This window comes from Hippichthys cyanospilos, chromosome 20 (genome assembly GCF_059441005.1).
Source record: "Hippichthys cyanospilos isolate Australia breed blue-spotted pipefish chromosome 20, RoL_Hcya_1.0, whole genome shotgun sequence".
Taxonomy (NCBI): domain Eukaryota; kingdom Metazoa; phylum Chordata; class Actinopteri; order Syngnathiformes; family Syngnathidae; genus Hippichthys; species Hippichthys cyanospilos.
The window spans coordinates 13,795,320-13,808,537 of NC_142388.1; the positions used below are offsets into that span (position 1 = coordinate 13,795,320).

Here is a 13,218-nt window from a genome sequence, read left to right on the forward strand (position 1 = left end):
TAACTTACTTGCTGAGTGCAAACCAATGAAAAAAATGAAGCCTACATTGATTCAAGCGCATTATTCACTTTTAAGCAAATTTTAATTAATTAGCAGTCAAAATGTCATTTTCAGTCATTTCATATGGAATTTATTCAAATTTTTTGGCAATCAGATTTTTCTAAATAGGTCTCAATTGACATTAGCACTATATACACTTGTCCTCAAAATTATTCATACCCTAGAAATGTTTTTTGGTTTTTTCATTTTTGTGACAAAACCTTTTCATTTATGCAAGGCTCGTCACGATTTATATGTGACAAGTAAAAGAGTCAAAACAACACATAATTGAAGAAATGCAAAATCTAACAGGTATTTCATTGAGGGAAAACTAAAACATGCTATGTTCAAATACCCTAGTCCACAGGTGTCAAAGTCAAGGGCCGGGGGCCAGATCCGGCCCATCACATCATTTCACGCGGCCTGCGAAACGCCCATTCCAATTCAAGTTTCCGGTCAAAATATCACATTTGTAAGTCAATTTGAAATTGTCTCTCTGATTTCAAAACTAGTTGGAAGTGTGACAAATACACCCAAAATGTATTTTATCACAGTCATCTGCAACGTGGCCCTCGATAAGAATGAGCTTGACACCCCTGCCCTAGGCCAATGTTTTATTTAATAATCAATACCACAGCTTTTGTTTTTAGTATGTACAGTATGTATTTGCTGTTTTTATTCAAATTCAGATATGTGGAAAACATTGGTCTGTTTTGAGTTATGCGGTGATACGTTGACTCCCCTAAAATGGGTGTTAAAAATGAGGGAAGAAAATTGACTTGTACTCAGAGAAATATGATAATTAGGTTTTTATTTTGTCCAATTGGGTCCTGTATTTACTGTTGTGACTGGTTTCTTCTTTGGTGTACCTGTTACCATGGTACTTTAGTTTGCTTTACGTAGTATAGGGGTTGGTGTCTGACTAGTTAGGTTCTATGTTGTCAGGGATATGTCAGAACGTCGAGCTCGCAAATTGTCATATTTCCTTTTTGAGTTAATTTTCCAAGTCAAATTTACGATTCTAGTCTTTAGAGTCCAGTTTTCTGAGTTAAGTTTTCCAAGGCTTGTCTCTGATGCTTGTTGTAGTTACGTTGAATGTTTGTGTGCAGAGGGTTTCTACTTTTCACTTTGGCATCCTTGTCTGCTTCGGGGTCCAAGCCTTGCTCCTGATGTTCCTTACTTTTGAAACATCTTTTCCAATGCAAAAATATCTCTCCTCATAGGTGATACAGTGAGTTACTGAAACATTTCCTCTTTAATGATAACAAACAGGGCAATAAATATAAAAAACGAAATCAAAACATAGATCCCGAAAGTAAGTCACACTTAAATTGCCACTTTAAGAATTGTACCTTGACAAAGGCGACACCATTGGGTGAGACCGTGATATCATTTCGAAGCTGGTAGAGGAGTTCCGGGGAAACCCGCAAAGAGGTGCAGCCAAATTTGAACTCATCTGTCCTAAAAAGAGCAGGAGTGAAAAAATAAACCCCCATGAGTTTCCGAACAGAAAATGGAAAGATTTCATAAAATTCACATTTCTTTATTCTAGGGCAGGGGTCAGATCCTGCGGCTACGAAGCCAAATGCAGCTCTTTAATCCTTAAATTGCGGCTCGCCATGGTTTGGGAAGATAATGAATAGCTTGTTTCAAACACTAATGAAAGCTAAAGACGAATAGTGAACAAACAGGAAATACAGCGAGACCTTCCAGATTAAAAACATATATTTCAAAATATAAGATAAGACAGGTAAGTAAACAATACAAACTGGAGCGCTTAGTGAATTTTTAACAGAATTAATCTCATCTTAATGCCTCTACTTGTGCTTTTTTGAGCACATAATTGTGACGTTTGTCGCATGCATCTTGAATGAAAGCAACCTGGCTGTTAAGACTTAAGTTGCATGACAACAGATCCTGGGTTGCATTTGTGAAAAAAAAATCTGTGTTATTCAAACTGCCATTAAAAGATAAGATACAGGTTGCATGGGAGCAAAACATTTGGAAATTGGGTCACTTCAACTGCTGTCTGAATGTTGCCTAAAAGACAGCAACATCAACTGCTTGCCTTTCTGAAACCCCATGAGGGCAGGACAACATAATGGTGTTCATACTGTGGGTGTGATTTTGTGTAGTTCTTACGTTCCCAAGTCATCGACATGGCCGAGGCAAGTGGAGTAGCAATAATTGTACGCAATGACGATGGAGGGATAGAGCGACTGGAAGTCCAGGACCACCACGGAGTTGCTGTAAAAGCGGGACTCTGGCTCCATCACCAAGGGGAGACACTGAGGCGCCCGCTGTTGCGCTCGCTGCTGGATGCTGGGTGTTACTGGGATGTAGTTGAGTGGCTTGGCCACACGCAACATCATGGACTCGACGCGGTACTGCATGGAGAAAAGGAAGAAAACACAAAATTGTAAATGTGTTGATCTGTTTCACTTTTTATCATCAAATCAGTCTTCAATGTATTTTTCTCATCAATTTCATGCATAGTTCAAGTGTTAGACGCACAATGAAATGCTCAAGTCGGACTTGACGGAAACTTTGAGAACTTTGTAAAAACCAGAATTTAGAATGGAGCAGCATTAAAATTTCTCAGTATCATCTGTAAAATAATAGTTATGCCAAGAAAGTTGGAACAAGTTCATTTTTAATCTTTAAAAAAAAAAAAATCAGCAAGCCTATGTACGTTTTGTACATTAAGATTGTAAACAAAACCAACCAAAATTACTTCTAAAGCATCCCATGCAATACCCATGCAAATTTTATTGATATACTGTATGTAATTAAAAGCAAACTTTCTTCTGTGCACATCTTTCTTTCTTTCTTTTTTTTTTTTAATGAAAATTAGTCAAAAGATTTTGTGTGTTTTTATCATTCATTAATCAGGAGCACCCGGTGGTTAGGTAAGTCGATTATGGAAGATTTAGAAGGTACCTGTGATCAAACAACCAACCCTCCAGGAACAAGGCGAAGTGGATGAATTAATTGCAATCACCAAGATTGATTCCCACTCAGTGGCTGCAAGTATGCCAGTGTGAACCAGGCGCGAGCAGTCTATTGAGCTAAAGTGTGGGTCAAGAAAGCGAACCCTTGACATTAAATGACGGAATCCATATTGTACAATTAATAGATACACATAGTAGTTGAATGGTTGATTTGAAATCCATCACTCGATGGTAACTAATTTCAAATCAATAATTCTTCAAAATATTGTAAATTCAGATTTAGTTTTTTTAATATTAGTATGCATGGTAATTTTTTGTTATTCAAACAAATGCCGTATTATATATTTTGTTTAAAACTAAAACTGTTTATATAATATAGAAAAACCGCTATTGACCGAAGATTTTAAAATTCTACATTTTAGAGCTGTAATATTTTTTGATATTTTTTGCTGAACGTTATCATCTCATCAGATTCTGCTATCTTCCCGTGCCTACCCCACAGCAAATACATAACACAAGAAAATATGAAGAGTTTAGATGAGAATTATTCTGTTTTGCTATAGTTATTATATTGTTGGCAAATTGTTGGTGTGTCTTATATACAGTAACAGAAAATACCAGAATTTGACCCCAAAATGAAAGGTGCGACCTATACACAGTCCTTCTTGTATTTTGGGAATCACGGTAATTATTTTTCAACGGGGATGGGATGGGTGGGTGAGTATCTACTCCACCATAAATGTGTAACATCAAAATAACTTCACTGATGCGCAATCACCAGTTGATGACAATAATGACCCATGTTAGGAGAGAACACAGTTTAAGAGTCCAATGTGAGATATGGTTGAATTTTGCAAGCTTTTTGTTCCCCACTGCCAATTATGAAAAAAATAAATAAAGTAAAAAAGGAGAGTCCATGCTTTCATTTGGTGGATTCGGTATGTATATACAGATAATCATTGAACACAATATCACGTGGGTACGGGAAATCTCCAAAGTCTCTAAAATGTATGGCAGTGAATACATTGAAAAACGCACACATAGAATTAAATGAAATGTTTGTACTGATACCTGTGACCCTCTGGTGAGGACGTGGTAGAACTGGATCCCAAAAAGTCTGGCCAGCTCACTCGTTCTGCCGATGATGTCATGCTGCTGCAAAAGCTGCATGGAGCCATGCACTCTGCTCACATAATGGTCCACCATCTTCCACCTAACATACACAGCAGCTCATAGTTATTGCGCCCACTCCCTCCGAAGGAATTGTGCAAACCATAGTAAAGGTGAAAAGGAGGGAACAAATCTACATAAATAAAATAAATCTGCGTAAATAAATGTAGTGACAAGGTATTTTGATGGCTTAGTTTTTATTGCATGCAAGTTTGAACCGATCCCATGATCTTGTTGCTCATATACAAGACAGCATTTTAATTTGACCAAACATTTACAGTCATACGTGTACCAAAGAGGTTTAGGGGCAGTGAAAAAAATAGGTTGGCAGAATTTTCACTTAGATGTCAGAATTCTGACTTTGTTCTCAGAACTCTGACTTCACAAACTTCTGACTTTAACTAATTTATCTTGCATAAGAGCAACATTTGAGAACAGTCAGAATTCTGACTTTAAAATGTTGTAAAGCCAGATTGTTTTCTCTTATATAACAACATTGGGAATATTTATATAGAGCAGAAGTTTATAAAAGTATAAAAGATACAACTACTGATACATGTATTCAGAATGAACAGTAGGAGTGATAATACACCTGTAGAGGTCAGTGTTGTGATCAAACCAGTCAGACAATGTTCGGGGGCTGTACAGGGGGAAGCGCTGGTGGAGCACATGAAAGGCCACATTCTCATAACTGTAGTTGTTCAGCGTCACCTGGGAGGGTGAGGGAAGAAATATGAACCATATCAAAACGTCAGCGCAGGTTCAAAAGGGATAAATAACCAGCATGGAAAACTTGACCAAAGTACAACTTCAGCGAAGAAAATGGTGTAGAAAGTGGTGGAGGTTGTCCATGTCAGGATACTTACCTCAGTTTTCATCACCCGCCACAGGTTGAGGATAACGCGTCCAACGATGTTGATCTCAGTCATTGTGTCTGATCCATATTCATCCCTTTCTGCAGCAAATCGGTTGTCTCTTGAGTCACCTGAAAACACACACAGTACAATAAACAGACACATACATGTGCTATAACTCATGTCTGTACTATACACACTTTAAATGAGTGGCATACCAATGTGTCCTTAGTTGTGGGGGTCAGTACATACACAGGCACACGCGCACACACCCACACACAAATTTTCCAGTGAATGTGTATTCACAGTCTTCTAAAGATGGCGCTGAAGCCCATTACAGTGAAACCATTATAGTTGATTACTTCAGAAGAAAAAAAAGAAAAAAAACTGTTGTAAATACAGTAAGTGTGGATTAAAGTGAAATTAATCCTGAATAACACGAAGAATTTGAATGTACAGAACAAAACATGCACAGTGCAAAAGGATAACTAATACAATCTGTTGTGGAATTTTTTGAATTTAATTGGAAAAGATACAAATCTGGAAATCAAATTGTCTTGTATTTAGGTTTCCTTTATTTGAAGCCTCAAAGACACGAGTCTTAAGAGAACAGTCGGGTGTTCTCTAAGAGAGTGTGAAGGGACACGTAACAATGAAGATTCTTATTCACAAGGGAGTGAACACCTACAAGACGAAAGCCAGTCCTGAACACACAAAGAAACAGCTCTTTGTTGAACATGCTTAACAGTATTTGGAGTAGAAGAAATTTACAACCCAAAACGAGGCAAAAACCATAAAGAGGGAAAGTGGGTGTTTGAACTCGCTAACCTATCAGGGTCATCTTACCTTAGCTGCACAAATATTTCTCATGCATGGCAAAGGTCTTTGTTAAAACAATGTTAGGTGGTCAGTGAATAACATAATGTTTAACTAATACAGTCGGCCCCTGGTTTACGAACACCCTCTTGTACGAACATTTCGACTTACGAGCGTGAACCGCGGAGTTTTTTGTCCTCCGCTTACGAACAAACCTTCCGTCTTACGAACACTAAGGCAAGCCGGCCATTGTATTCGTACATTTATTTTCGCTTTGCTCCGTCAATTTAATCAGAAGCTGACGCTCATCACGGCAACGTTGAACGCTATTGCTCTTACAATGTCTCAGTCACGGTGTCAGTCACGGAGTCAGTCACGGAGACGCTATTGGCCGGCGTCACGTCAATCACAGAAATGCCGATATGCTATTGGCCGAACGCCTTTATCTAGCTTGATGGCACAGCTGGTCGGGATGGAAGGAAGGAGAGAAAATCAGTCAAAAACGGAAGGAAGGAATGTTGTGAAGACTTTGTAAAATGTATCTGTTAGACATGGCTTCTAAAATTGCAAATGGCGGTAAAGGAAGAAGTAAGAGGATGATGACAATAGAAACCAAGCAGGAGATAATAAAAAAATACGAAGGAGGCACATGCATAGTTAACCTTGCTCGTGAGTATGGACGGAACCGCTCGGCAATCTTCTAAGGGCAAGACTTTCCTTGCCGGGAGACAGACCTCAATCGACAACAAAATGAAGAGGCTTCTTCTATTATGGATTAAAGAGAAGGAAATTGCCGGTGATATGTTTTAGTTTGAGAAAAGTTCTTGTTTAAGAAAATAAATAAAAAAATTCTGCAAGTTGGTCTCTGCTCACCTCCGTCTCCACTCAGCTCAAGTTATGTCGCCCCAGAGGAAATTATTATTTATCCTTTGTATATCCATGTTCATTAAATTAACTGTACTGTAGATTATGGTACAAATTTTAAATATGTGTGTAAATTCGTGAGGGTTTTAACTATGATTTCACCACGCGTTGCCAGTCAATGTGTACGTACAATTGACCTCGCTTTGCTACATCAACGAAATCATCTGCTTACGCGAGACACTGTAATGCTGATATGCTATTGCTCTTACAATGTCACAGTCACTGTTCAGTCACGGTGTCAGTCACGGAGATGCCGATATGCTATTGGTCGAACGCCTTCATCTAGCTTGATGGCACAGCTGGTCGGGACGGAAGGAAGGAGAGAAAATCAGTCAAATACGGAAGGAAGGAATGTTGTTAAGACTTTGCAAACTTTATCTGTTAGACATGGCTTCTAAAATTGCTAGTGGCGGTAAAGGAAGAAGTAGGAGGATGATGACAATAGAAACGAAGCAGGAGATAATAATAATAAAAAAAAAAATACGAAGGAGGCGCACGCATGGTTGACCTTGCTAGTGAGTATGGCCGTAACTGCTCGGCAATCTTCTAAGGGCAAGTCTTTCCTTGCCGGGGGACGGACCTCGATCGACAACAAAAGTGAGAGGCTTCTTCTATTATGGATTAAAGAGAAGGAAATCGCCGGTGATATGTTCTAGTTTGAGAAAAGTTCCCGTTTAAGAAAATAAATAAATAAATTCTGCGGGTTGGTCTCTGCTCCCCTCCGCCTCCACCCAGCTCACGTCACGTCGCCCCAAAGGTAAATGTAATTTTTCCTTTGTATATGTTATTTAATTTAACTGTACAGTAGATTATGTTACTCATTTTTAATATGTGTATAAAGTCGTGATGTTTTTACCTAAGGTTTTCGCACGTGTTGCACGCATTCACTAATTAACATAGGTTTGGATTGCCCGTCATACAAGCAGTTCAAGTTACGAGCGTAGCCGCTGAACGGATTAAGTTCGTAACACGGGGGCCCACTGTATAGGCTAAATACTAATTTTCCATGACAAAGCCCAGGCCAAAGTTATTTAATCACCAGTCACGGAGAATCTTCATGCAATTGTTTAATGTTGTAGGAAAAAAAAAAAAAAAAATCACAGGCATGACACAAAACTAAAGTAATTTCAAATCGCATATTTTTTTGACCAAGCAGACGGAAAAAAAATATGGACTCACTCTGAGAAAAATATGGAATCATGGAAAAAACAATAACAAAAGAACACTTAATACAGTTTTTGCTCTATGGCTAGATGAATTCTCCTCAATAAATAATTTTATCATCCTCTGATAATTCTCTTTTGTTTCAATTAACATCGCTTGTGTCGGATTTGTGATTTTAAATTCCGATATGTGCTGTCCCTCTGATGTATTCATTTCTGACGCTATCCATCTAGGTCACTCGGAAAGAGAACCTCAGCATCTTCATCTCTGCTACCTCCAGGTCTGCCTGTCTTTTCCTCAACAGCACTGTCGACAGGCCAAACAACATTGCTGGTCACACCCCAGTCCTGTACACCTTTCCTTTAATTTTCCTTGTATCTTGTTTGTACCTGTTTCTAGCTGCTTCCACACGCACCTTCACCTCTTTTCCACACTCGCCATTGTTCTATACTGTTGATCATAAATACTTAAAATCCTCCACCTTCTTTATCTCCTCTCCCTGTATCTTCACTCTTCCACTTAGGTCCTTCTCATTCACACACATATACTCCGTCTTGCTCCAGCTAGCCTTCATTCCTCTCTTTTCCAGGGCCAACCTAGAAGCTCTATCTTCTTCTCCACCTGTTGCGGACTCTCACTACAGATCACAATGTCATCTGCACACATCCTAGTCCATGGAGATTCTTGTCTTACTTTGTCTGTCAGTCTGTCCATCACCATAGCAAACAAGAAGGGGCTCAGAACTGATACCTACTGCACATCTCACCACTGTCTTACTCATACATGTCCTACATTGTTCTAACATACGTCAATCCTCAAAGCAAATACTGCATCTGTAGTGCTCTTTTTTGGCTTGAAACCATACTTCTGCTCACAAATGCTTACTTCTGCCCTCGTCTAGCTTCAACAACTTTTTCCCATAACTATGATTTCTTAAAGCCAGAAATTTGCCTTTTGAAATGACTTTTGTTGTGTATCATGTCTGTAATTTGCTTTTTTCCAACAAAATTAACTGCATGAACATCCTCTGAGACGGGTAATTCCATAATTTTTGCCAGAGGGTGGAAGGTCTCCTAAGTGTCTGAAGAAAGACCTGCTCCACTATTGTTATGAGAAGGATTGATGTTATGTGAATCTGTTTTTAATATGTCTCCAGCAAGAAGATTCGTATTGTCAGAACAAATACGTTTAGTCAGAATCATATCTTTTATAGTGTGTTTTCTAACATTAGCGATAACAGAGGTCAATCTTACCTGGCACACGTGAAATCTGTTGACAGAGATCCACTCCAACAACTGCAGCTCGTTGGAGAAGGTAGCCCCATGAGTGCATTTGCACCTCATATCCAAAGAGGATATCTGGATCAAACCTATCAAAACACAGAAATAAAACATTACCTCTAAAAAGGTAAACAGTAAATGAGTATTTGAACATTAAAATAGCAAATATTTATCACAAACTTCCTCATGATGGCGACCAGCTCTTGAAAAAGAATCTTCTCATCTGTGGCATACTTCACCTGCAGTCCGGACACACCAGACCTGACCAGCAGGGGCGCTGTTTGTCTAAGACCTGCTGAGTTTGTTAAAACAGATATATCAGCCTGACTGTCAGTAAAAACCTTCTAAGCGGTGTAATTATAAGTAATTAATTGAGTTATTTCAAAACAAGAATTCACCTTGCCCACAACTGTCATGGTCTTTATTCACTACAATAGCACCTGTCAATTGGCTGCAGTCTACATTCGGCAAAGGAGCATCAGAAGTCAAGCAGTAGAATAAGGCACATATAGGGTCAAATTCAGGATCGGCTTCAAGGTCACGTCGAGTGCGTGCATGAAGCTCCATACCCATTAGCGTGAGGTGCTGAACCTGTCATGAAAAGACAATTCATTCATTTTAATACATATGAAATAAACACTAGCAAAATAATCTAAAGTGTGGCAACACTGATGCTATTTTGGTTGCATATTAGTTTTCCAGAGTTGGAATGCACTAGACACGATTTAAGATATTAATAATAACCAATCGTGAACAGTGGAAAATCAGTTTGTGAACTTAATTCGCACAGAGACTGATAAAGGCCTGCACCCACGGGGCTCGGCCGGGCTTAGGCTAAAGCGGTAACATAGTTCCTCCATCCCATGGGCTCACCACCTGTGGGGGTGGGGACATAGGGGTCAGGTGCACTGTGAGCTGGGCAGTGGTCAAAGGCAGGTGCCCTTGGTGCTCCGATTCCCCAGCTGCAGAAGATAGCTCTTAGGACATGTCCCTTCTCTGGCAGGGAAGGAGCCTGAGCATGTGAGGCCGAGAAATTCCAACTAGATATAGTCGGACTCGCCTCCACACACAGCTTGGGCTCTGGTACCAGTCCTCTCGAGAGGGGTTGTACTCTCTTCCACTCTGGAGTTGCCCGCAGTGAGAGGTGCAGAGCAGGTGTGGGCATACTGATTGCCCCTGACTCAGCGCCTGTACATTGGGGTTTACCCCAGTGGACGAGAGGGTAGCCTCTCTCTGCCTTCAGGTGGGAAGATGGGTTCTGAGTGTGGTTTTTGCTTATGCACCAAACAGCAGTTCAGAGTACCCACCCTTTTTGGAGTTGTTGGAGGGTGTGCTGGAGAGCGCACCCCCAGGGGACTCCCTCATTCTGCTGTGGGACTTCAATGCTCACGTAAGCAATGACAGTGAGACCTGGAGGGGTGTGACTGGGAGTATATAATAATAGTTTTTCTTGCTCAAAAACCTTTTGTCAGAGTACAGTCGGCCCCCGAACACCCTCTTTTACGAACATTTCGACTTACGAGCGTGGACCGCGGAGTTTTTTGTCCCCCACTTACACACAAACCTCCCGTCTTACGAACAAACCGACATGCCGGCCATTGTATTCACACTTATTTTCGCTTTGCTATGTCAACTAATTCAGAAGTTGTCGCTCATCACAGCAACGTTGAACGCTATTGCTCTTACAATGTCAAAGTCACTGTCTCAGTCACTGTCTCAGAAATGCCGATATGCTATTGGCCGAACGCCTTTATCTAGCTTGATGGCACAGCTGGTCGGGACGGAAGGAAGGAGAGAAAATGAGTGAAAAACGGAAGGAAGGAATGTTGTGAAGACTTTGCAGAGTTTGCAGGGCAGAAGGACTAACTTTATCTGTTAGACATGGCTTCTAAAATTGCAAGTGGCGGTAAAGGAAGAAGTAAGAGGATGATGACAATAGAAACCAAGCAGGAGATAAAAAAAAAAAAATACGAAGGAGGCGCACGCATAGTTAACCTTGCTCGTGAGTATGGACGTATCCGCTCGGCAATCTTCTAAGGGCAAGACTTTCCTTGCCGGGGGACGGACCTCGCTCGACAATTAAATCGAGAGGCTTCTTCTATTATGGATTAAAGAGAAGGAAATCGCCGGTGATATGTTTTAGTTTGAGAAAAGTTCTTGTTTAAGAAAATAAATAAATTCTGCGGGTTGGTCTCTGCTCACCTCCGTCTCCACTCAGCTCAAGTCACATCGCCCCAGAGGAAAATGTCATTTATCCTTTGTTTATCCACGTTAATTAATTTATCTGTATAGTAGATTATGGTACTAATTTTTAATATGTGTGTAAATTCGTGACGGTTTTAACTATGATTTCACCACACGTTGCCAGTCATTGTGTACGTACAATTGAACTCGCTTTGCTACATCAACCAAATCATGTGCTCACGCATTACACGATAACGCTGATATGCTATTGCTCTTACAATGTCACAGCCACTGTCTCAGTCACGGTGTCAGTCACGGAAATGCCGATATGCTATTGGTCGAACGCCTTCATCTAGCTTGATGGCACAGCTGGTCAGGACGGAAGGAAGGAGAGAAAATCAGTCAAAAACGGAAGGAAGGAATGTTGTTAAGACTTTGCAAACTTTATCTGTTAGACATGGCTTCTAAAATTGCTAGTGGCGGTAAAGGAAGAAGTAAGAGGATGATGACAATAGAAACGAAGCAGGAGATAATAAAAAAAAAATACGAAGGAGGCGCACGCATGGTTAACCTTGCTAGTGAGTATGGCCGTAACCGCTCGGCAATCTTCTAAGGGCAAGACTTTCATTGCCGTGGGACAGACCTCGATCGACAACAAAAGTGAGAGGCTTCTTCTATTATGGATTAAAGAGAAGGAAATCGCCGGTGATATGTTCTAGTTTGAGAAAAGTTCCCGTTTAAGAAAATAAATAAATAAATTCTGCGGGTTGGTCTCTGCTCCCCTCCGCCTCCACCCAGCTCAAGTCACGTCGCCCCAAAGGTAAATGTCATTTTTCCTTTGTATATGTTATTTAATTTAACTGTACAGTAGATTATGTTACTCATTTTTTAATATGTGTATAAAGTCGTGATGTTTTTACCTAAGGTTTTTGCACGCGTTGCACGCATTCACTAATTAACATAGGTTTGGATTGCCCGCCATACGAGCAGTTCAAGTTACGAGCGTAGCCGCTGAACGGCTTAAGTTCGTAACACGGGGGCCCACTGTACACTATATTGCATGTTTTGTATTTTTTAATCCTGCAGTTTTCAACGCGTGATGCAATCACCACAAGTACAGTGCTTGTCATTGGTCAAGACACCTAAGTGGTAACATTCGCATCTTTAAGATTTAATATGATATTGTCCACTAATGTGTACATTTCTAGCCTGAGGAGAGCCACTGGCGCATCATATAATAAACGCCCACAGTCAACGAACAAGAAATATATATGACAATTCATAAAGACAGAGTTTTATTTATAGACTTTTAACTTATTTTATTAAATATTGTGACATCTACAGAGTAGATAGAGGTAGGACACAATCAGACAATCTGACTGAAAATATAAAAATTAATATACAGTATGTATCCTTTTGATCACACCACATAGTACGTACATGTGAATGGAATTTTCTTCTAAATCTGATGTGTGGGTGGTATCAAGCCATTTCTCACCTCATGCAGAGCTTTGGCATCCTGCAAGTTTTGCAAGCTGACTTTGAAGCCATAAGAGTTGGCTATGCTCGGACCTTCTATTTGAGAACTCTCTCTCTTTGGAGCATTCAGAGCAGCAAAATGGTTCTGTGCGAGACAAATAGAAACATTTAGTAAAAACTATACTGCAGAAGACTGGGGTCCACTGTATACACAAACTACGGTAATTGTTTTCTTAATTATACGATTTAAAAGCTGATGTAGGATCTAACCTTTATCTGTGTGTTAAGTAACACTCTTCTCAGGGGCTCTGCTTGGCTCCCTCTCCTATTCTGGATTCTTGATGCAATGGGGTCATC

General features: G+C 40.1%; 1 protein-coding gene across 1 annotated transcript in view; it reads right to left on the bottom strand.

The window, feature by feature from the left end:
• The window catches only part of rev3l (REV3 like, DNA directed polymerase zeta catalytic subunit), a 64,074-nt gene that overhangs the window by 9,755 nt on the left and 41,101 nt on the right, over positions 1-13,218 (bottom strand). The window contains exons 15-24 of the mRNA XM_088402807.1: positions 13,132-13,217; positions 12,881-13,006; positions 9,597-9,789; positions 9,379-9,490; positions 9,172-9,287; positions 5,027-5,145; positions 4,753-4,871; positions 4,062-4,203; positions 2,182-2,426; positions 1,392-1,500 (exon numbers count right to left, since the gene is read on the bottom strand). Coding sequence (XP_088258933.1) covers positions 1,392-1,500; positions 2,182-2,426; positions 4,062-4,203; positions 4,753-4,871; positions 5,027-5,145; positions 9,172-9,287; positions 9,379-9,490; positions 9,597-9,789; positions 12,881-13,006; positions 13,132-13,217 — 1,367 coding nt within the window. The remainder of the gene's footprint in view (positions 1-1,391; positions 1,501-2,181; positions 2,427-4,061; positions 4,204-4,752; positions 4,872-5,026; positions 5,146-9,171; positions 9,288-9,378; positions 9,491-9,596; positions 9,790-12,880; positions 13,007-13,131; position 13,218) is intronic.